Raw genomic sequence first — 20501 nt, 5'->3', positions numbered from 1 at the left:
GTGATCAGATCTATATTAGGTGACCCTTGGTAAAGTTTACAGGTCAACATACTCACTCAGTGTAGTAATACAGTAAAATCAGGTACAAGCTCCTACATACGGGCCAATGCATATAGTAATTACTCAGTATTATTGTTGTGGTCGAGTTGCTCTGCAGCTCGTCTTCAGCAGATAAGTCAAAACAGCTTTATTTATTTTTTTTACCATTTAATTACGATAATGTTCTAATTGATGGCTTCTTAACCAATAAAAAGAGCGTATTAATTCTTGGGATCTTTGAAAGCATTTAAAGATATAGAACAAAATGTTCTTTTTTTCCCCTTTTTTCAATACATTTACTGACCTTTCCAACTTTACATCTTTCGAAATGTAAATAATTTCTCGGTTTGAAAACTAAATGTTTCACTCTTGTGGCTCTTTCTTATTGGCGCACAAATCTGGAATGCCACGAAACGCACCGTCGAGATTGACATCTCTATGACCAATCACTAGTAGAACCCGCCGACACGACACCAATCACCTATCAGGATGTGGGAGGAGCTGGTTTGTTGACAGGAAATGCGAGGCGGACTCACTTCCACAACCCCTTCTCGCCTGTAGTTCAGCCGGACAAACAGCGGGGTTGACAGTCGGTCATCCCTCAGAGGTATGTGGACTTAAACTATGCGTTTCAAGACCGACGCGGGGCAAAGATGCAATGGAGGTCAATACTTGTTGGTCTTGTCGTATTGAGACTGTCTCTCAGCTGCATGCTGTGGCTAGCTTTCGGACTGGGACCTAGCTGGGGGTTCAACTTCCATCTGGGTTTCAATTTGCACAAACTGGACTTGCTGTTCAGGGAGGAAAAGGAGACCGAACCGAGAGATAACTCCTGGTCTGAACGAATACACGGCCCCAGATATGAAGAGACGGTGACCACCTGTGCGTCGGCGGGAGAGGAGTCCCCAAAGAGGTCATACCTGAGCTTCTTCGATGGCAACAAGGACGAGTACGTGCGGAGATACAGCTCTTTCCCGGACACACTAAAGGCCAAAATGAAAGACATGGCCAAAGAAATGTTCTACTTCGGATATGACAATTATATGAAATATGCCTTTCCCGAGGACGAGCTGAATCCAATTGACTGTGAAGGGAGGGGTCCAGACGTGCAAAACCCGTGAGTCATTCACTGCTGCCCCGATTACCTGAACTGACTGGACCTGCTACTGTGAAATGCAGTTCACGCTTCCAGGCGCTCAGTTATCTTAACTGTCTTAACTGCACGTTGCAGTTTGCATGCAGTTGTAATCAAATTAGCTTGTAGTAAAATGTCGCTGCTCTCTGTGCTGCCCACCGGTAATCACTCAAGAACAGGTCAGGGTTTACAAATGTGAACCGGAGGAGAGTTCAAACCATGTTTTCTCTAAATAGAAAGCGTTTACATAATTCTTATAATTTTGTGGCAATGCCAGCCTAGGTCAGATGACTCCCACTGAACAGTCTTGTACTTTCCAAGCTTAAAGAGTCTTGACAGGGATCCTGTGGGTTTCTGTGAAGTATAGCCTGTTTTTCTTTATAACTTATTCAAAATTATGAAATCAAATGATCTAAACCAAATGTATAGTTTAAGAAAAACAGAGTGAAACAACTATTTTACTATCATGTTTGTCTTGAATTAATCAGTAAGTGTTATTTCCAAGGTTGGGTGACGTATACTTGTTTGTTTTCTGACAAAGCCTCTAGATCCTGGAGAGATTTAGTCTACAGTCTTGTTTCCCCAAAACTGAGTCTGATACTGAGCAAAAAGCTCCAAAGCCTGCTATAGTTTTCCAAATCATTTAAACATTGTTTAATTAAAAATGGTACAATGATAAAACATAAATGGTCAAACTGAAAAAATCTTTTTGGCACAGAAGTAAGATCAGCACAGTTTGGCAACACCTCTTCTTTAAATAAAGCTAGGCAAGCATGTGTGACACGAGGGAGCTCAACTGTTGGCATTTTTAAAATGCAAGGTTTTTGCCATTTTCGCTTGATATAGGATTCATTGTAGATGTTTTATTATGTGGAAAAGTTTTTCCCTGCAGGCAGCCCATTTTTAGCACTTTACTTACTTACTGATCCATGCAGTTGTGATAATATCTGCCACTGCTGAGTCAGCAGTGCTATCCATCAGCTTTCCCTTCAGTCCCTTTAAAAGAAACAATGCTTTTCAAACTGTAACAGGTTTTCCCTTCAGCTGGAACTACACGCAGAACTACAACTAGATACGCAGATACTTCATTGTTCCCAAAGGAAATTTTGACATCTAGTAGCTTGCAAATGACAGAGCATTAAACACAAAAGCCACCAAATACAGATTTGAATAGGGAAACTAGAGGAATATTATAACAGAGTAACCAAAGGTTGTGCAAAAAAACAAAAGCGAATAGATGGTACCTCACTATGAGAGCTGTCCCTGTTGTAAGATATGCAACTAGTATGATGTGTGGTATGCTAAAGTGTAGGTAGTGCAAAGGGTGATCCCCATACAAAAACATTACAGGATGCATTCACAATGCAAGAATTATTACCACTGTAAAGAAAACTGTCAGAAAACTGGACAAAAAGTGTAAATGTGTCTGTGCATAGCACTGATATAGCCAATATCAACACTATCTGATGCAGAAAATTATGCTGATAAGTCAGCATCTCTTGGTCCTTTCCTCTTCTGTGATGCGTTCAAGAGCTTTATGGTTCAAGGCAGAATAGATTTCCTCAATCTGTCAGTTGTATCAGAAAAAGTTTTGAGATATATCACTAACATTAAGAGAAATTTTTTTTGTGTGTGTGGGGGGGACTTTCTCTTCTCAAGTGTTTTCTAAGACAAGAAGGGATTTTATAATTTTTAATGGCTAGTTCCTTTTCATGACACCAAAATGATCAATGATAATCTGCAAATAATTTTATAATTAATAATTGTGAGTTGCCCTGTTGTGAGCTGCACTGATAAATAAGTATTCATGTTTTAATACCCTCTTATCAGTCCTACACTGTTTATGTTGTCAAATCGGAAGAAAAATCCTTACTTAATGGGAAGACTTATTCTCATATGCAGTGATAAAACTGTGAATATCACTTTGTTGTTGGATTTAAAGTACGCTTTATGTTTTGAGATCAGTATAATGTATGTCTCCCACTTGTGTGTGAAACCACAGTCTGTTTCACTCTTTTTCATTTCAGATCAAATATCAACATAAATGATGTCTTGGGGAACTATTCCCTTACTCTCATTGACACCTTGGACACTCTGTTGGTAGGTTGTTTATTTACTGCCCTGCTTGCACTGCATTAAAGCAATGGTGACTGGTACTTCCTCTGTGGGTTGTGAGTTTTCCGTTTCCTTGTTTTTTTTTGGCTTAGTTTTATATTTTAGACATAATACCAGATCAAACATGAATAAAGTGAAGATGTTCATATATCTTTACCTAAATACTTTCCTTAAATCAGCCTCCAATTCCAGTTTTGGCATTTCTTTGTTTTAAACATCAATTAAATCTCTTTTTTTTTTTTAAATTAAAACTGCTGTCACTTCCCATTTATATAATTTAAAGACCATTCTATCATTAATGCAAAACAATTATTTAGTCTTGCAGTGATTTTTTTTTCTTCTTCTTCCCATAACAAATACAGTCTTTAGCCAATTTCTCCAGTCTCTCATACTGGGAGCTTCTGGTTTAATCCAAGGCGCTGTCGTTGTATTGTTTCCAATCAGTAGCATAATTCAAAGTAAATATATGAGTTTCTCTGCTCTGCACTACATTCAGAACAACGTTGTTAGCACTTCCTCTGTAAGTTGTGGGTTTTCTGCCAAGCTTATAAGTTCCCCTGCATGAAGCCAGGTGCAAGTGTTACCGTGTCAGTCTTAAAACTGACAGCTGATTGTTGATTTACTGTGGTTATACAGTATGTGGTTTTTCTCACCAGGTGCTTGGCAACGTGTCAGAGTTTCAAAGAGCCGTCAAACTGGTTATAGATACTGTATCTTTTGACAAGGACTCAACTGTGCAAGTTTTTGAGGCAAACATCAGGTACATATGTCACTATTTTCAGAGTCTGTAGGAATCAAAATATGTCAGTGTACACATTTTTAAAGCAAAACATTTGATATGATGACTCATGTAACCCTTATTATGATAACTGCTTTCGATAAGCTTTTAAATATCTGGTTATGTGTAGAACTCCGGTGTTATATTTCTTTCTTCTTTTTTTTTTTTTTAAACTGAAGGATCTTGGGAAGCCTTATTTCAGCACACATTCTGCTGACTGACCCAAAACATCCTTTTGGCAATGTGGGCTTTGAAGGTTACGATAATGAGCTGCTACATTTGGCTCATGACTTGGCTGTGCGTTTGCTGCCAGCCTTTGAGAACACCAGCACAGGCATTCCCTACCCCAGGGTGAGTGAGACTGTTGTGACCACAAATTAGAGGTATATATTATTTCGATCTCGCTTTGCAGCACACACTGTAGTTATCATGTGAGCAGAAATTGTCATTGGTCAAACTGTAAATGCACTAGACTTGATTTGTTTGTATCTTTATCACAGGTGAACCTGAAGAACGGAGTTCCCCCTGACAGTGTGAATGAGACCTGCACTGCAGGAGCCGGGTCCTTGCTGGTGGAGTTTGGAATTTTGAGCCGCTTAATTGGGGATTCGACATTTGAGTGGGTAGCTAGACGAGCTGTTAAAGCCCTGTGGAACCTGAGGAGCAACGAAACCGGTCTTTTGGGTATGTATGATGTTTAGTACAGCGTAAAGACTTCCCCTGGCAACTTTCTTTTTGTTTTTTCATTCTTTTTCTGTTTATTTGCTGAAATTATATGGCCACACGATGTGAATATAAACTTAAATTTCTCTTTTTAGGCAATGTAGTTAATATTCAAACAGGCCAGTGGGTTGGCAAGCAGAGTGGTCTTGGAGCTGGTATGGACTCCTTCTATGAGTACTTGCTTAAGTCATACATCCTCTTTGGAGAAAAAGAGGACTACCGTATGTTTACAGCTGCTTATGAAAGCATCCAGAATCACATGAGACGAGGGTGAGTTCAGCACTAAAGAAATGTGACACAGCAGCATTGCACAGCTTCACTGGGTTGCAAATGAAATGTGAAATGAATCACAGCTATGTAAATCAGTCACTGTCGGATTAAACAAGCAAAGAGGAAATAAAACTGCTGATGGTTTTTGGTTTTAGTTTCTTACTAAAGGAAACTTCAGGAAGGAAGGAAAACTAGATTCAGAAACTTAAAGCTGTCATGAGACTTAACAGAGATACACATCAGCCCTTTATTCCTCATCAGTAAACACCGATAAACACCTGTTAAGGATCTGAAGTTGTGTTTTTGTCTTTATGATTAAAATCTCTTTGCAGCGTATATCTAACAATTTCACTGTGATTTTATTTAGAGGCATAGGGAGTAGTATTACATATTATTTCTGTGTTTTTTCCAGGAGAGAGTCGTGCAATGAAGGAGAAGGTGACCCACCTCTCTATGTTAATGTGAACATGTTCAGTGGTGAGATAATGAACACCTGGATTGACTCACTTCAGGCTTTCTTTCCTGGCCTTCAGGTGAGGATTATAGTGGCGGTTGTGAGTAGAACCTCACCGAGGTATCGGCCTATATTGTCTGTTTCCTGATCTATTTGTATTGGCGTGTAAAACAGTTCTTAAATGAAAATTAAAAATGTTTTAAAAAATGGTCTTTAACCATGTTATGAGTGTTGATGTTGCATGGTTTGTCCACCAGAGGGCACTTTGCAACCTGCCTGGCAACTAATCCTCTCTGAGTCAGTAATACTTGTTATGACATTAAAACAAGATTATTTTTAAACTGCATTGTCATGTTATCCTAGTAAAGACTCACAAATAACTACACATAATACTACACATACACATCTAAATTAAAGCTCTACTTGTGCCTCATAGGTGCTGAATGGCGATGTAGATGATGCCATTTGCCTGCATGCCTTCTACTATGCCATCTGGAAGCGCTTTGGAGCTCTGCCAGAGAGATACAACTGGCAGCTGCAGGCTCCTGATGTGCTTTTCTACCCTTTAAGACCAGAACTAGTAGAGTCTACTTACCTGCTGTACCAGGTAACAGTCATGGTCTTTGTTCCACAGCGTTTGGTGCTGCTGTCAGTGACTGTTACATCTCAAACAAGTTTTCTTTTTTAACTTCTGCAGGCAACCAAAAATCCTTTCTATCTGCATGTTGGAATGGATATTCTACAGAGCCTTGAGAAAAATGCCAAAGTCAGGTGAGATTAAGTTTAAAGTTGTAGATGCTTTTGTCCAAGAAATATTAATAATAAAAAAATACATTGTTTAATCTTTTTGAGCTTGTTAAAGCTCTTCCTTGTTTGCTTTTGGCTGAGCTGAGATGTGTTCTTTGCAGATGTGGGTATGCCACTCTCCATCACGTTGTGGATAAATCCAAAGAGGATCGCATGGAGAGCTTTTTCCTCAGCGAGACATGCAAATATCTTTATCTGGTAAGCTGCAGCTTGACCATTCAGAGAGAAAGCTATGTCTTATATGGCTATAAAATTATATGAGCGCAGTATATAGTTGAGATAGATCTTTATCCAAGTTATTGCAAGAGATCAAATATCATCTTCTACAAATTGCGACATCAACCACTGGTTTGTGAACTCTTGCTTTGAACCCTCGAGTTTATAATTTTGATCATTAATTTTCTAAGGACGTGTGTGGTACTTTTGGTTGCTCCCTTATTTCCCCAGAGGGCGCTACACAGGGTGGAGCCGCATGTTTGATTTGGCACAGGTTTAATACCGGATGCCCTTCCTGATGCAGCCCTTTTCCTGGCTTGGGACTGGCAGTGGGAGTACACTACCAGTTGCTTTAGATTTCTGCACTGAATCCACACCATAGGTACATCATAGCCGCAAATCCCTCTTAAACCCTGTTACGTGACCTAATGTGCACGTACCTAGAAATGTAACTTACATGTCATGTTGACACATTGTGCAAGTATTGTGATTGACTTTTTCAATACAGTCGATTCCTTCACAGAGTTTCAACTACTATTTTACCACAGTTGAATTTATCATTGAGAGAATAATAACAATCGCCTCAATATATAAATACTTAAAGATGTCTGCAAATTCCTGGAGGGACATTGCTGAACCTATTGAGAATGTACAAATAAGTGGAAAAACTTAAGGGGCAAGTATGTTTGCACCCAAAATGACACACACAAAAAAACAAAAACCCACTGACCACAACAAAGAGTAAGAACGCAGAAGGGAAAAAGTTGCAGGATTTTACTTGTCTCTATTGTGGCTGGCAGTGCATATAAAACTCCAGGACACAACCACAAGGTCATTAATGTATAACACACACACAATCATGAATGCTGGCAACAGTGTCAGCTACTTGTGTAGTTTATGTCATAGACTCTTCAAAATGTAACGAGAAGTCTAAATCACCTGTAGCTTGTGGCCCCCTGAGGCTGTGTGTGTACGTTCTCCTGATTCTAAGGTGTACTGCCTGCCTGCCTGCCCTGCCCTGGCCTCATATTCCACTTAATGATCAGTTTGTCTCAGCATTTCAAATCCTCTTTGTCAAACTGTCTTGCTTTCACATACCATGACCACATGCAGTGATTTACTGTCCTACGTGGCTAAAAGATTGATTTTCTAAGCCAGTGTTCTCACAGTTCCGTTCCAAGCCTGGATGAATGGGGAGGGTTGTGTGGGGAACAGCATTTTAGACAAAGTTAGAGAGGCAAGGGTTAGATGGTCTGGACATGTGGAAATCACAAATTAAATCTGCCTTCTCAGATATAGAGCAATGTCTCAAATGGATATGATAACATGATATGACAGCAGTAGACAGTCAAGGTATGTCTTTATCATCTGTCTTAAAAAGGTTATTTTAGCTCCATTCGCCCTCGCTGCTCCTTGTAAGCAGAAGGTTTGAAATACTATCATTGTACTTACTAGAACTGGAGTATAAACTCCTCTGTGAGCCGCATCTTTTTTCTTTTTGTGATACAAAGAAAATTTAAAATGCTCCAGATGGCACCAAGAAAAAATGTCACTGACGTCCAGTTCACTGACTTGAATTAGCTGAGATGTGGACTTGCAGGCAGCTGGGACCCACATGTTGCCCAAAATGACCATGCCCAGTTACAGCATCATCTTTGTTATGCTGTTTAAACGGGTAAGTATTGAATGGACATATTAACTGTGGGGGCCAAAACCATTGAGGTTTCCATGAGGTATGAGCCAGGTGTTAGTAGAGTAGAATTCAGGCTCACTGATGTCCTACCTGTCTTCATACTGTGTAAATAAAAACCTCTCCTATGCATTGCAGCTGTTTGATGACGACAACCCACTTCACAAATCCGATAACAAGTACATCTTCACAACCGAGGGTCATGTTGTGCCTATAGACAAACGCTTCAGGGAGAAACAATGGAATGATGACTTTCCATGTGAGGAGGGAGCACTGGCAGAAAGAGAGCCAGTCAACCAGCCTGCTCCAAGAAACATCAGCAATGTAAGGCCATCTTCCTGTCGAATCTAGGTCACTGTTCTCACATTACAAATATTTCAACAGTAATTGTTTTCTTTTTTAAACTCTCTGCAGTGTAACAGGATCCCAGAGGAGCGACGGTACACTCTCCCATTAAAGAGCATCTACATGAGGCAAATAGATCACATGGTGGGACTTTTTTGAGTGATGGGATGGATGTAATGACATTGGCAGGAGCAGGCCTTCATTGCACAGATGAACTGACCACTTGTTGGTTAAAATCCTCTTCCTGTCTGTTCTGCTGCTCGGGAAACTCACACTAAAGTAATCCTGAGAAAGCAATTTGATTAAATTAAGTTTGAGCTTTTTTTTTTCTGTTTTGGTGGATGAAAATGTTGCCAGACCTTTTCTGTGGGAAGATGAGGATTCATCCTTCGTTGCATTTTGGCAGGCAAATCATTGAGAAAGTGGTGAATAACTGTGTGTTCTTATGGAACAAAAAAAAATGTCTGTTCAGGTATGAATGTGTGTGTGATTATGTTTGTGTATGCACATTTGAATCTTCAGCTGAGCTGGGAATCAGAATGCTGTGTTAATGGGAACAGTGCCATCTAGCCACACATGAAAATGCATAGCCTATAAAAACACTCAACTTAACAAAAAGTCTCTCTAAACATGAAGATATGGTGCCTCCTTGCAGGTGATTCACACTAGATCAGTGCTTCTACATAAGGGCTGTATATTAACAGATGATAATAACAGGTATGAACTGTTAAATCCAGAGGCTGCGTTAGATCGTGCTCATAGGAATGTCGTTCTTTTTGTACACCTGAGGCTGGTTTGCAAAAGAGTCTAAACTATTGCCACTATGAATATTTTTTTTCTTAAACCGCACTAGCCATATTGCACGGATTTTAAACTGTCTTCTGTCTTAGTTGTGTTTTGCACATCACATCAAACCTCAGTATCCAGGGAGTTACAGACAACATAAAGGTAAACTGCCTCCTGCTTGTTAGCTGTTAATTAATTTCTGATTAGTATTGAGCTAAACATTGATCTCTCAGGCTTCTAGCTACTCAATGTCTTACAAAGAACAGAGCAGTGCCACAACTGTATGAGCGGGAGATTAATGACGGCTCTTTAAAGTGCCTTCAATTTGTCTTCGTTTCTCTGGATGCTGTGCAATGCATATGATAATGTTGTGAATAACATGGCTGAAAAAAAGGCCACTGTGATGTTTTGCAAAAAGAGTCATTCCATGTGTATGTACAGTTTTACACTGATTATGACATGACGCTCTTTTTTTTTTTTTTTTTTTTTTTTTTTTTTTTTTTTTAGATGTCAAAAAACAAGCCATAAAATGTATTGTTTTTTTCCCAATGATAGTTAATTTTCAAGAAGTGCAAATTGATTTTTCATCCGTTTTCTCTCAGACACGGTCAGTATACAGACTTTCCTGCAATTTAATTTCTGTTATCAGGATGATTACCACGTGGTGAGAACTCAGGGTTTAAAATAAACACATAATCAATGAATGCTTTCATAAGAAATAAAACTTTTTGAAACGTTGCCTACAATATCTCGAGATGGTGCTGGTTTTCTTGCAAATGTTACAAATTGCTTGCCCGAGGTCACAGAGTGGCTCCACTGAAGTACAGTTGTACTGTGAAAACTGATTTTCTTCCACAAATATAAACAGAGGATGTTGGGTTTTTTTTAATTAGCTGTGATGTTTTATTCGTGTACAGATTTAGTATTTTTTTTTTCTTCCACTTTTGCCAAACATCCTGACTGTATATTAACTGTAGGAGATGGCTATCCATCTTCTTTGATAATGTGCTGTGTTATATCAGTGATATTTAAGTTCTCTAAAGGAAATTACCCCAATCGCTTCAAAGTAATAGTTGCAGGAAATGTACACATTTATTTTCTTCCAAGGAGTTAAATGAAATGATTGATGCCACCTGATAGTCTGGACAGCACAGAATGCTAATCACAGCTATGTCACAAACTTGTTGCTCAGAACTATCAATTGTAGAGCTTTTGCATGTTTATTCAGAGAGTTTGGAAATATGCCTTTTATTAAATCATCTAAAAATTAGCTTGAGAGAACATTCATAAATTTGCTAAAAGAGGCCACTGTACTGTTTATTAGAGCAATTATCCTAAGTGTGCAGAGGGAAACTGTTTCCTTTGCTCTTTCCAAGGAAAAATACATACATTCTCAAGTACACTGAAGCTCAGCACATAATTTGTTTAATCAAAATGAAAACAGTCTGTTTAGTCCGTTTGTGGCTCTTATACATTAAAGGGGATCTATTAGTCTCATTTCCAGCTCCTTATTTTTATTAATTAACTCTAATAGAGTTACTTTGAATTTTTCACAGTTTGAAATAATATTGATCAAATGGCTTTGGTTCAGGCCCTCAGTTCCTCCTTTCTGAAACCAGCTCTTTTAGCTCCCTTCTCCCATTCTTTAGACTAACTTTCTGCTGATTAGTTGCCCCGTTAGAGCAGAAGAGACGATCAATGTCATCTTACAGACCCAAGATGATGGCACTTTTTTTCTTTTTGCCTCTCTAAACACTTGAGAATCGAGGAAAAAGGAATCTTCCCATTGAACTTTTTGGGGGGATTTCCTTCCTCTTTGGAGCTAGAAAAGGCCACCCAAACACACGAGATATCAATGGAAAGCCCCAGATGTCCTCTTTTGAGTACATCAGACTGAGTAGGGTCAAAAGATATAGACCAAAATATAGCATTAACTACTTTGGAACGAAAACAATTTTTATTGCTTAAACAAGGATGAATTTTAAGTAACATTTTTTCCAGGCAATGGCTAGAACCCACGGAGTTCTTCTTCAGTTGCAGCTTATTTGCTGGACTTTCTACCTTCAGTTTGGCCTTCAGTAACTGAGAAAAATACCGCATTTGGTTGAGATCGGGTGACTGACCTGGCCATTCAAGAATATTTCATTTCTTTGCATTGGGAAATTCTTGTCTTGCTTCTGCAGTATGCTTTGGGTCAGTACCTATTTGCACTGTGAAGCACTGTCTGATCCCAATTCCACTGGCAGACATGCATATACCATAGTATTGCCTCCACCGTGTTTGACTCATCATGTGGTGAGCTTCAAATTATGACCTTTCGTCTGTGCAGGCTCTGTAAGATGTTTTCAGGCAATGTCTAATCTTGTCTATCTGTTTTTGAGTTCTCGAGCAGAGGCGATGGCTGAAATTTTTTGACTTTTAATTGTTTTCTGATACATTTTAGAGCTTTTTTCTGCTGATGAAGATAGTAGATTTTTGACTTGAAACGTTTTTTTCGACATTTATTTTGTATTTTCGGCCTAATGATGACCTTCTTGACTTACATTTGATCCCTTTGGTCCTAATTTTGAGATTTCCACTGAAAATATATGAAATGCAAGTTCAACCCCTGGACTCAAGTTCAGTTCTCTCTGCTTAATTTGACAAAGCAACAAGCTTCATTTGGACATGGAGTTGTCAGTCAATTATTCTATTTTGAGCTTCTGAAAATCTACGTATAAAAAAATTTAACTACTAAATAGTTACAGTATTTTTTTTTAAATAAAACCCCTTTAAAATATTTAACAATCCAAGTCTTGTGTTATACATTCGTCTTGAGTCTCTACAGGGAGGCAAAGAATCTTCAACGCAGAGCTGTTCTTTGAACGTTTATGAAAAACTAAAGGTGGTCACTTGTAAAAATGACACGCTTCAATTATTTAAGGGAAATATTCAGTGAAAATAATAAATGTGAGATTCTAAACACAACACTGCAGAGTTGCTTTTAATTTGTGAAAGACTGAGAAGTACTGAGTTTTCTACAGAAGCTTTAATAAGTTTGATCAAGGAGTACAATTAGTGGTTTCTGTACAGAATTGTTGGCTCAAAGGCCCAGAGTTTTAATTAACTTAAACAAATCTTTGACAAATCTATCCCTCGACATTGTTACATATCAACATGCTGTCGCCATACTTAATTAACTGTCCAACAGAAATCTGCTTAATTATATACACTGGCCATTTTCAACTATTGTAAAGAGTTAGATTTCCTAACACTTTCATGTGACTCGAGCATGTCACAGGTTCAATTTGTGACATGCTCGAGTTATGTTACAAACTGCTGTAGTGTGTTTGTACATATAAGCCGTTTCTAGTGAAAGGTTCTGTTAAAATATCTAACAGAGGCTGAAGTGCATATGCAGGTGGTTAGGTCATCTTCTTTGCCCTTTTAGCCGTACACTGATCACTTACTGTAACACAGAGACAATGCATTAGCCGGAAATGTTTTCACATTACATGAGAAAAAAAAAATCACTGTTTGCTGACAGAAGCTGATGTTTTAACTACACACTGCATGCCCCCCCCCCCCCAAAGAGCAGTTCAAGAGACTTGAGAGAAAATTTAGATGAACTAAAATTCAACTCATCTGAAATCTGCACAGAAGTTTCTGAATTTGGAGCTATCTCAAAAGAAGTTCTTTGTCAAAGCTAGAACTTAATTTTGAACACAAGAAATAGATTTTTATTTTTTGCATTCGCTGATTTGAGGATGGCCGCTTGCAGGGACAGTTTTCATCTTCAGGCCTCAGTTTGAATTGAGAAAAGGATCTGTGAAATGTGATAGGGCTGCACCAGCACCCTGTAAAAAAATAAATAAATAAATAAACAGTAGTGAACCATAGTGACCGATGACAACAGTTCATCTTAATTATCTTTAAAATAATTTTTCTACCTTGCTCACCTTCATCTGGTTTTCTGCGTGTTTTTTAGAAGAGACCGCAATCCTTCAGGTTTTCTTTGATGATGATGTCGGTTACGGCATCGAACACAAACTTGACGTTCTCTGTGTCAGTAGCGCAGGTCATGTGAGAGTAGATTTCTTTGACGTCCCTGCGCAGGTTCAGGTCCAAGAACTGCACCTTGATATAGTTACCAGCATCCTCATAGGTATTGGGGCCTGGGTGAGACAGTGTAATTATAAAGTTTTGCTTTTACTTAGCTTGCCACTATCTTAAATATGTATTTGAAATGATTATCTCACCATCATATTCAGGGAAACACATGCTGAGATGTGCTTTCTTGATCTTCTCAAGGAACACATCTTTCTTGTTGAGGAAGAGTACGATGGAGGTGGTGGCGAAGTAGCGGTGGTTGCAGATACTGTTAAATAAGTGCAGACTCTCGTGCATGCGATTCTGCGAGAAAAAAAAATCCCAGTGAAGAGACTTTCCAAAAACATGGACCCTAATAAAAGAATATCAAGTATATATTTTAACTTGTCATACCACTTCATCATCCTCCACCAGGACCATGTCATAGGCGCTCAAAGCAGCAATGAAGATGATACAAGTCACGCCTTCGAAACAATGGATCCACTTCTTCCTCTCTGACCTCTGACCACCCACATCAAACATTCTGCACGAGAACAGGAGCATGTTGCCTTGTTTGTCACCGTGCACACAGGAAGCCCAGCGGCTGATTTGTTTGTCTTATTCTCTTGATAAACATGGCTCAGGCTCACCTGAAATTGAGATCTTTGAAAGAAAACTGAGTTTCGATGATACCAGTGGTCTTCACTCTTGATCGCAGCACATCCTGCTCAGTGGGCACGTAGCCTGGTTGGATCAGTCGCTCCAAGTCATTCAGATAGCTGCCAGGGGAAGGAGAAGAGAATCAATCAATGACACATCCTGATACAAGAGATTAGAATAATGTAGCAATGTTAAACCTGAGTAAATGTGATATCTTACTATCCAGCAGAGTCGTTGAGTTGGTACTCTGAAGCTCTGTCAAAGCATGCCTGTATGCCAGAATCTTTCCACAGACGCAGAATGATATCTGACATTTCTTTAGGCATGGTGCCTTCCTCAATGGTGTCTGCAAGATGCATGAGTTTCCTGGCATCATCCTGCACGGAGGCATGTGTGTGTTTAGTGAGCTATAAGGACCACGAAATCTGTTTAGCTTCATATGTATGTGGAAATGAGTGTCAGCAGTGGTTACCTGCTGATCAGAGTGCCCGTAGTTGATATTGAGTGTGTTCATGGCCTTCACAATGGCCATGATGGACTGCAGGGTGTTGCTGTAGATGATGGTAATGAACTCCAAGCATTCTTCAAGTGAGTAACCATCTTTGTGGATAATTCTGGTGAGAAAAATGTAGCATTAAAAAAATGCAATTTACAGTCAACTCTAAAAGAAGGTCAGCATTGCTCAGATGCAAAGTCAGCTTACTTCATCTGTTTGACAATAGTGCTTTTGCCTGATTCTCCAGCACCTATATGGAAGAAGAACAAGAACTGAATTGTTTGAATGACATATTTATAAAAATGCTTGAATCATGTTTAAGGTTCTAGGGAAAGATAAGTGGGTAATTTTGACCTTATTTTTGTGCTAATTTTGTGTTTTTGAGTTAATTACAGAAGACCTTATGGTTTTTATCAGATAAAGGGACTTCTTACTTCAGGTCTAATCTTTTCTTATCCCTGACCTACTTTACTAGAGGACTCAAAAAAGCTATAAATGACGCAATATCCATGACCATTTGTCAGATAAATATACCTGACTGTAATACTGAATGACTTTCCTTAAAAATTCAGTATTTCTTTATACAGCAAAACACAGTGTGGTGTATAAGATTACTGGTTAAGCTACTGATCAATCTAAAACTGTAAATCTTCACAAACATGACTTTTTACAAGCACATTTCTCATTGATTTATTGACACATTGCCTAAAGTGTATTTAAAATATATTTGAGGGCTACAGCCACAGGCTGTGTTTGGGTTTTGTGGTATGGTATCTGTGTCCTTCACGGTTAAGCCCTTTGTGCTGAAGGACCTGTTGTTTCAGGATTAACAGAGGATCGGCTTGAGTGATTATCAAGGTGTCTTAGCAATTTAGGGACACAGGTGATTAAGCCTTTACATGACACAGACAGGTAACTTCTTATCAACACACTTAAGGTTTTTTAAAATTAGGCAATTGGTAAGTTTTTAAGGGTTTTGGGGTAAATAAGATCTATCCATAGCAGTACTTCTACTTTATTTGTATGATTATTTGACATCAAGTATATGAAAAAAAATTGCATCAAGAAAAAAGGGAGTTTTGTATGTTTTTTCTTTGCAAACTCAAGTTTGCGAACAGAACATGCTACAGACAGAACTTCTGTGCAATACAATGTCTCTCCTATACTTTAATTAGAATTAAAAGTGCTCTAATTATCATCACCATGGGCCCTTAGATATGTATAAGCAGATATTGTTGTTTTCTACTAATGCGTCTTAGCCATTTGGTTCTACCAGCTCTCCTGTCTTTACCTAGCAGCAGCAGCTTGACAGTTCTTGCATCCTTGTCGGCATCCTCCTTCAGTTTCTTCTCCAGCTCCCTGGAGCGTTTTTCCTCAGCGCTGGCTCCAGCTCCCATCCTACTTTACCCGGCTTGGGCCCCCTTTGCTCAAAGGCCAAGTGCCAAGAAAAATGGAGGCAGGTCCTAGCTGCTCGTCAACAATGTGACCGGAGCCTTCAACTGTGCAGCTGATGAGTCAACTGCGTGCTGCAAACACTGGAGAATGTTTGAGCATTTTCCTGACTTAGGAAAGGATTTTGGGCATCCTCTACCCACCTGATCAGTGGTGACCAATAGAGCACAAGGACAGGAGTGCTTTTAGGGCAGAGCGAAAGGTGCAGGGGAAGACTCGGGCATACATCAGTGTAGGATCTAACCTATCTAACCTTTATGGGGATTTTGCTGTGCTCAGCGGAAGATGAACAGCGGCTCAAGTGCTTATCTCTCTGTGTTGTTTTTAGGTGCCTTCAAACAGGACCATGTGAGGCTAAATATTTGTGATGCTAGGTGTTTTATATAAGTGCAATTTTGGTTAACCAAACGAAATCCATTCCACATTAGCAGTAAGTTAAATTATTAAATCTGGAAAGATAATGAGTGTATGTTTGCATGTTGTGTGCTTAGTGCTTTTAAGGGACTAAAGATAGATAAAGGTTTTGTAATTTGTTTTTAAACAGACAAACAAATAAACAATTGTATTTAATCAATTAGCCAACGAAATACACAACCAGACGCTGTTCCAGGTCCAAATATGAAATACTGACACTTCTTATTACATACTACAGACTGAAGGGTGAGTTCTGAAGGGTTTTAGGGTTTCACCCGACAGATCTCATTGACCTCAATCTGAAGCTGGTTAAGGATCCTAATCTTCTCACGTTCAGTTGTCTATGCATGCTTGTATGTACAGCATGTGCACTGATGTGTTACGGATGAAATACATTTTCCTTAAAAATTCAATAAAGCAATCTTACTGTGCTCTTTTGAGGAGCTCAAAATGATAAAGTCACTGTGAATGAATACACTGTAGCAAATCAGCACAATGAGATAATTTACTCAGGAGCTCTACTTTAGTATACCGGTAAGTGAAATTTGTTAGTCACTTCTTTACATTCTAAGCCACTTTACACTTCGAGTTTGCAGCATTTCAGAGTAAATCTTGTACTTTTTACTCCGTTGGGTTTATTTGCCACCCACAAATACTAGTTACCAAACTTTTATATTAATTGACTAAGGAGTGCACAAGATTAATAAAAAGAATAAGATGCCCGATCAACTACTACGCTTAAATAAAGTCCTATTTATTAATATGATTAATATTATTGATATACATTGACCACTACGTTATTAGGTACACCTGTCTATTGTGTTAATGGAAATATCTATCAGTCAGTCCCAGAGCACTAACCCAGTGCATTTAGGCATGTTAACATGGTCATTTAGGCCTTATTAACTTTTTTTTCTGGGCCTTTTACCTCTCTCAGGAAAATAGCTACCGGCACTGTGGTTAAGCTATCCATATAGCTTTTGTTTTGTTTGGGCAGTAAGAGACTGACATTGTATTCATGCATATGGACTCAGACTGCAAATAGAACAAAAGACACATGATCTTGATTAGTTGCAAGATACATGGTATAACCCAAACATGCTTCAAGCTTGGTTCTTTTATCTCTCTTGTTTAGATTGTGGAAATATTTTAGGTAAAGTGACACAAAATTAATGTATTAATATTCAGATGATTCAAGAATTTAGAAAAGTAAAGATGTAAATCCAAACAGACTGTGCTGTCCCTGATATAATATCATAGTTTGAGCTCTCAAACATTCAGGCCTATTACTAGGCTGTCTTCAGAAGTTTTCAGTATGTTGCTGTTGGTCTACTTATCTGCAAATTTTACAACTTCATTGAGTATTTGTACTGCGTGGTTAGCTCTTCATACTACCATTTCCACTCCAATAGATCTTTACAGCAGAATCAGGTCTGCTATTAAAGTAAAAACTTTCACTCATTTGAAAAGTAACAGAGTAGGTGGGAAAGCCTATGATTGAAGTGTAAGCAGCATAGTTTTGTTCCAGATATTTTTAGAACAGTGTCAACCACATCTGTATTTACTTACCTATGGTTATAAGGCTGTTACAAAGAAAGAAGTGCCTGCATGGCAGGAAGCATATCGTACTATGTACCAACATTGGCAAACAGAAGAGAACGTGTGTTATTATAAAATATAGAGCTTTAATTTATTAGTCAGCAACAATGATAAGGAAGAAAAGGTAATAATTTTTTTACAAGTCGTTACAATAACACCAACTGTGCATACATAACTTTACCTCAACGTCTGCAAATCATTTGCTTTTCTGATTTTTTTGAGAGCAAAAGAGAAGAGAGAGAGAGAGAGAGAGAGAGAGAGAGAGAGAGAGAGAGAGAATAAAAATCACAATCTTGCCTTCAAGCCTTTCCCACCATAAAAAGGTGTGACCACATCCATAGCATTTCCATATTCCCACAACAAGAAAGACATTCACTGACATCCACGGCAATGTAGAATTTTAGACAAATACCACATACATACACTGTACATGTCATGCACAATGAAAAGCCACCTTCTAAAGATTTTGGGAAAGACTTCTCTTCAGGTTTGGTGGCAATCAGCTTTGCTAGTGTTTGTATTTGTGACACCTTGTAGAATTTAATCACTTCCATGCTTTTATATGACGTCTGTGGTGGAACTGTACTGGCAAACACATTGGTTGGTAAGTAGTTGATACATTAAGCACATCCCTAATCAGAAACATTACTCTCCAAAGCTCTGAACATCAGCCCAGTTTTTGTAGACTGATTACATTTTTACATATTCCCCCTGTTGAGAACTGATATTTAGCATAGAAATGTCAGGAATGGATTAAGAGATCTAAAAAGAAATTGTTAAGCCTACAAACTGAATGCTTTGCCTTATATGAACACACTTTGTAAAATGCCACAGATATTGGGGAAGTATTTAATATTTTTGAAATGACCAATTCGACAACAGAAGGTGCTTTGTTCATTTTATAATCACAAACTGTTACAAACTCACACATAGCTGCCTGCTGGAATATCTTTTCCCAAAGAGAGAAAAGAGAAGGCAATGTTATGTTATCAGCTTTTGTGTCATTAAAAGACCCTCCCCCCCCCAAAAGAAAACAGCTTATCACACAGATCACGTTAAGGATACGACACTGAGATGTGATATTCACATATAAACAAAACAAACACTTGGCAGCAACCGATTCTGGAAGAAGATGAGTAACAGCTCTACTTGAGGCCCGACTGGACCACATTGTGAAAGGAAAGACGTTCTACCTGCCACAGACGGCTCTTCATTCACATATAACTGTACGACCGTGACGTCACAGCTGTAGTCTCTGGGCATTTCCATTATCCGTGCATGTCCTGTGAAATGCCATTTTCATTGTTTTTTCTGTCAACAGCTTGTACTTCGCAGTAAAAAAACAAAACAAACAAACTGTCCAATATACAGTACATAGATCTGGTGAAGAAGTTCAGAGAGTTACGAGACGTTCGCGGACATCCCGACTCCTCTTCAGCTTAGACACTGAATACTGCCAGCAGTCAAAGGATCCAACATGGTCTTCACTTAGCAGTTTCTGAATACATGTCCATCAGTTCTTGTCCATGTATGGATACTCCCAATGTCTGGGTTTAGTGTCGCTGTTTCTTAAAAACACCAAACATAAAGATATTTTCAACAAAATAACACATCTTAATAAACAATAACACTAATAATAATAATATAATAACCACAATATTTGCACAGATTGATCTATTCACAAAAAACAGGGTTGCTAGATAGGTACAAATAATTACTTTTTACAACCTACAATAAATATTGTGTATTTCCCCCTCCCCCCGATCCCCGACAGTTACATAGAAACTGTTTGATGCTGTTGCGTTGTGTTTCTGCAGTTTCTGTCTTGCCTTTGATGATAATTTGATTTTTCTATCTGACTGGAGTCATTCCCCTAAATGGAGGGTTGCAATGTTTAGGAGGTTGTGTGTAAAGGTAGACAGGGGGTTGTTTGAATACGATGTACATCAAGCTTCTCATGTCTCAGCTGGAGTTGTCTGCTCTTCATGATGCCGGCGGTTACGAGGTTTCTTCTGTTCTTTCAGCTCTTTCAGGCTTTTGCCTTTGTTGTTCCCGAAGCTGCTGTCTCCCAGTTGCCAGTAATCCTGGCAGTACTGGTTGATCAGCCCCATCTCTGGTTGGCTGAGGATGGTTAGCAGGTCCTTATACTGACTGGCACTTGGAGTCCAGGCACTGGACTGAAGCGGAGGAAGAGCCGGGCTGCCTGTCTCCACCAAAATGTTGTTGACTGTGCGACTAGAAAGGACCACCAGTTGCAATTTCACAAGAGTGTGCTTGAAGTTTTTCTCTGTGGACGTACACTGGTAGATGCCGCCGTCAGAGGACTGTAGAGAGCGGATCAGAAGTCCTTGATCTGTTTTCAGCATGCGACCCTCTGAGCGAATCTGGGACAAACAGAAGGCCAGTAAAGATTTTAAGTTTAAAAAAAAAAAAAAAAAAAAAAAAAGATTATAG

General features: G+C 38.8%; 3 protein-coding genes across 4 annotated transcripts in view; 1 reads left to right on the top strand and 2 right to left on the bottom strand.

Moving 5' to 3' along the window:
* Positions 1-407: 407 nt before the first annotated feature.
* Positions 408-12947, top strand: edem1 (ER degradation enhancer, mannosidase alpha-like 1). Its single transcript, XM_063473865.1, has 12 exons — positions 408-1156; positions 3202-3274; positions 3946-4049; positions 4247-4418; positions 4568-4751; positions 4886-5060; positions 5473-5593; positions 5951-6121; positions 6212-6285; positions 6423-6519; positions 8366-8551; positions 8642-12947. The coding sequence occupies exons 1-12, from the start codon at positions 693-695 to the stop codon at positions 8729-8731; spliced, it is 1911 nt and encodes a 636-aa protein (XP_063329935.1). The 5' UTR covers positions 408-692; the 3' UTR covers positions 8732-12947.
* Positions 12368-16141, bottom strand: gnat1 (guanine nucleotide binding protein (G protein), alpha transducing activity polypeptide 1). The gene is made up of 9 exons (XM_063473867.1): positions 15874-16141; positions 14790-14832; positions 14559-14700; positions 14306-14463; positions 14077-14205; positions 13841-13970; positions 13597-13750; positions 13297-13512; positions 12368-13194 (listed from the first exon to the last, which is right to left on the bottom strand). The coding sequence occupies exons 1-8, from the start codon at positions 15977-15979 to the stop codon at positions 13322-13324; spliced, it is 1053 nt and encodes a 350-aa protein (XP_063329937.1). The 5' UTR covers positions 15980-16141; the 3' UTR covers positions 12368-13194; positions 13297-13321.
* A 1990-nt stretch (positions 16142-18131) lies between these two features.
* The window catches only part of sema3fa (sema domain, immunoglobulin domain (Ig), short basic domain, secreted, (semaphorin) 3Fa), a 47038-nt gene continuing 44668 nt past the window's right edge, over positions 18132-20501 (bottom strand). For both annotated transcript variants that reach the window (XM_063473863.1, XM_063473864.2), the window contains exon 19: positions 18132-20431. In XM_063473863.1, the coding sequence (XP_063329933.1) occupies positions 20003-20431 (429 nt within the window). In that variant the 3' untranslated portion in view covers positions 18132-20002. The remainder of the gene's footprint in view (positions 20432-20501) is intronic.

Source organism: Pelmatolapia mariae, linkage group LG5 (genome assembly GCF_036321145.2).
Source record: "Pelmatolapia mariae isolate MD_Pm_ZW linkage group LG5, Pm_UMD_F_2, whole genome shotgun sequence".
Lineage (NCBI taxonomy): Eukaryota > Metazoa > Chordata > Actinopteri > Cichliformes > Cichlidae > Pelmatolapia > Pelmatolapia mariae.
The sequence above is the reverse complement of the archived record's forward strand: the minus strand, read 5'-3'. Positions and strand labels throughout refer to the sequence as shown.

Coding starts and splice junctions, on each gene's coding strand:
- edem1 (XM_063473865.1), top strand. CDS start 693: ATGCAATGGAGGTCAATACTTGTTGGTCTTGTCGTATTGAGACTGTCT. Junction 1,157..3,201: donor GGTCCAGACGTGCAAAACCC/GTGAGTCATTCA, acceptor TTTTCATTTCAG/ATCAAATATCAACATAAATG. Junction 6,520..8,365: donor CATGCAAATATCTTTATCTG/GTAAGCTGCAGC, acceptor TATGCATTGCAG/CTGTTTGATGACGACAACCC.
- gnat1 (XM_063473867.1), bottom strand. CDS start 15,979: ATGGGAGCTGGAGCCAGCGCTGAGGAAAAACGCTCCAGGGAGCTGGAG. Junction 14,833..15,873: donor TGTCAAGCTGCTGCTGCTAG/GTAAAGACAGGA, acceptor TCTTCCATATAG/GTGCTGGAGAATCAGGCAAA. Junction 13,513..13,596: donor GTGTTTCCCTGAATATGATG/GTGAGATAATCA, acceptor TGTCTCACCCAG/GCCCCAATACCTATGAGGAT.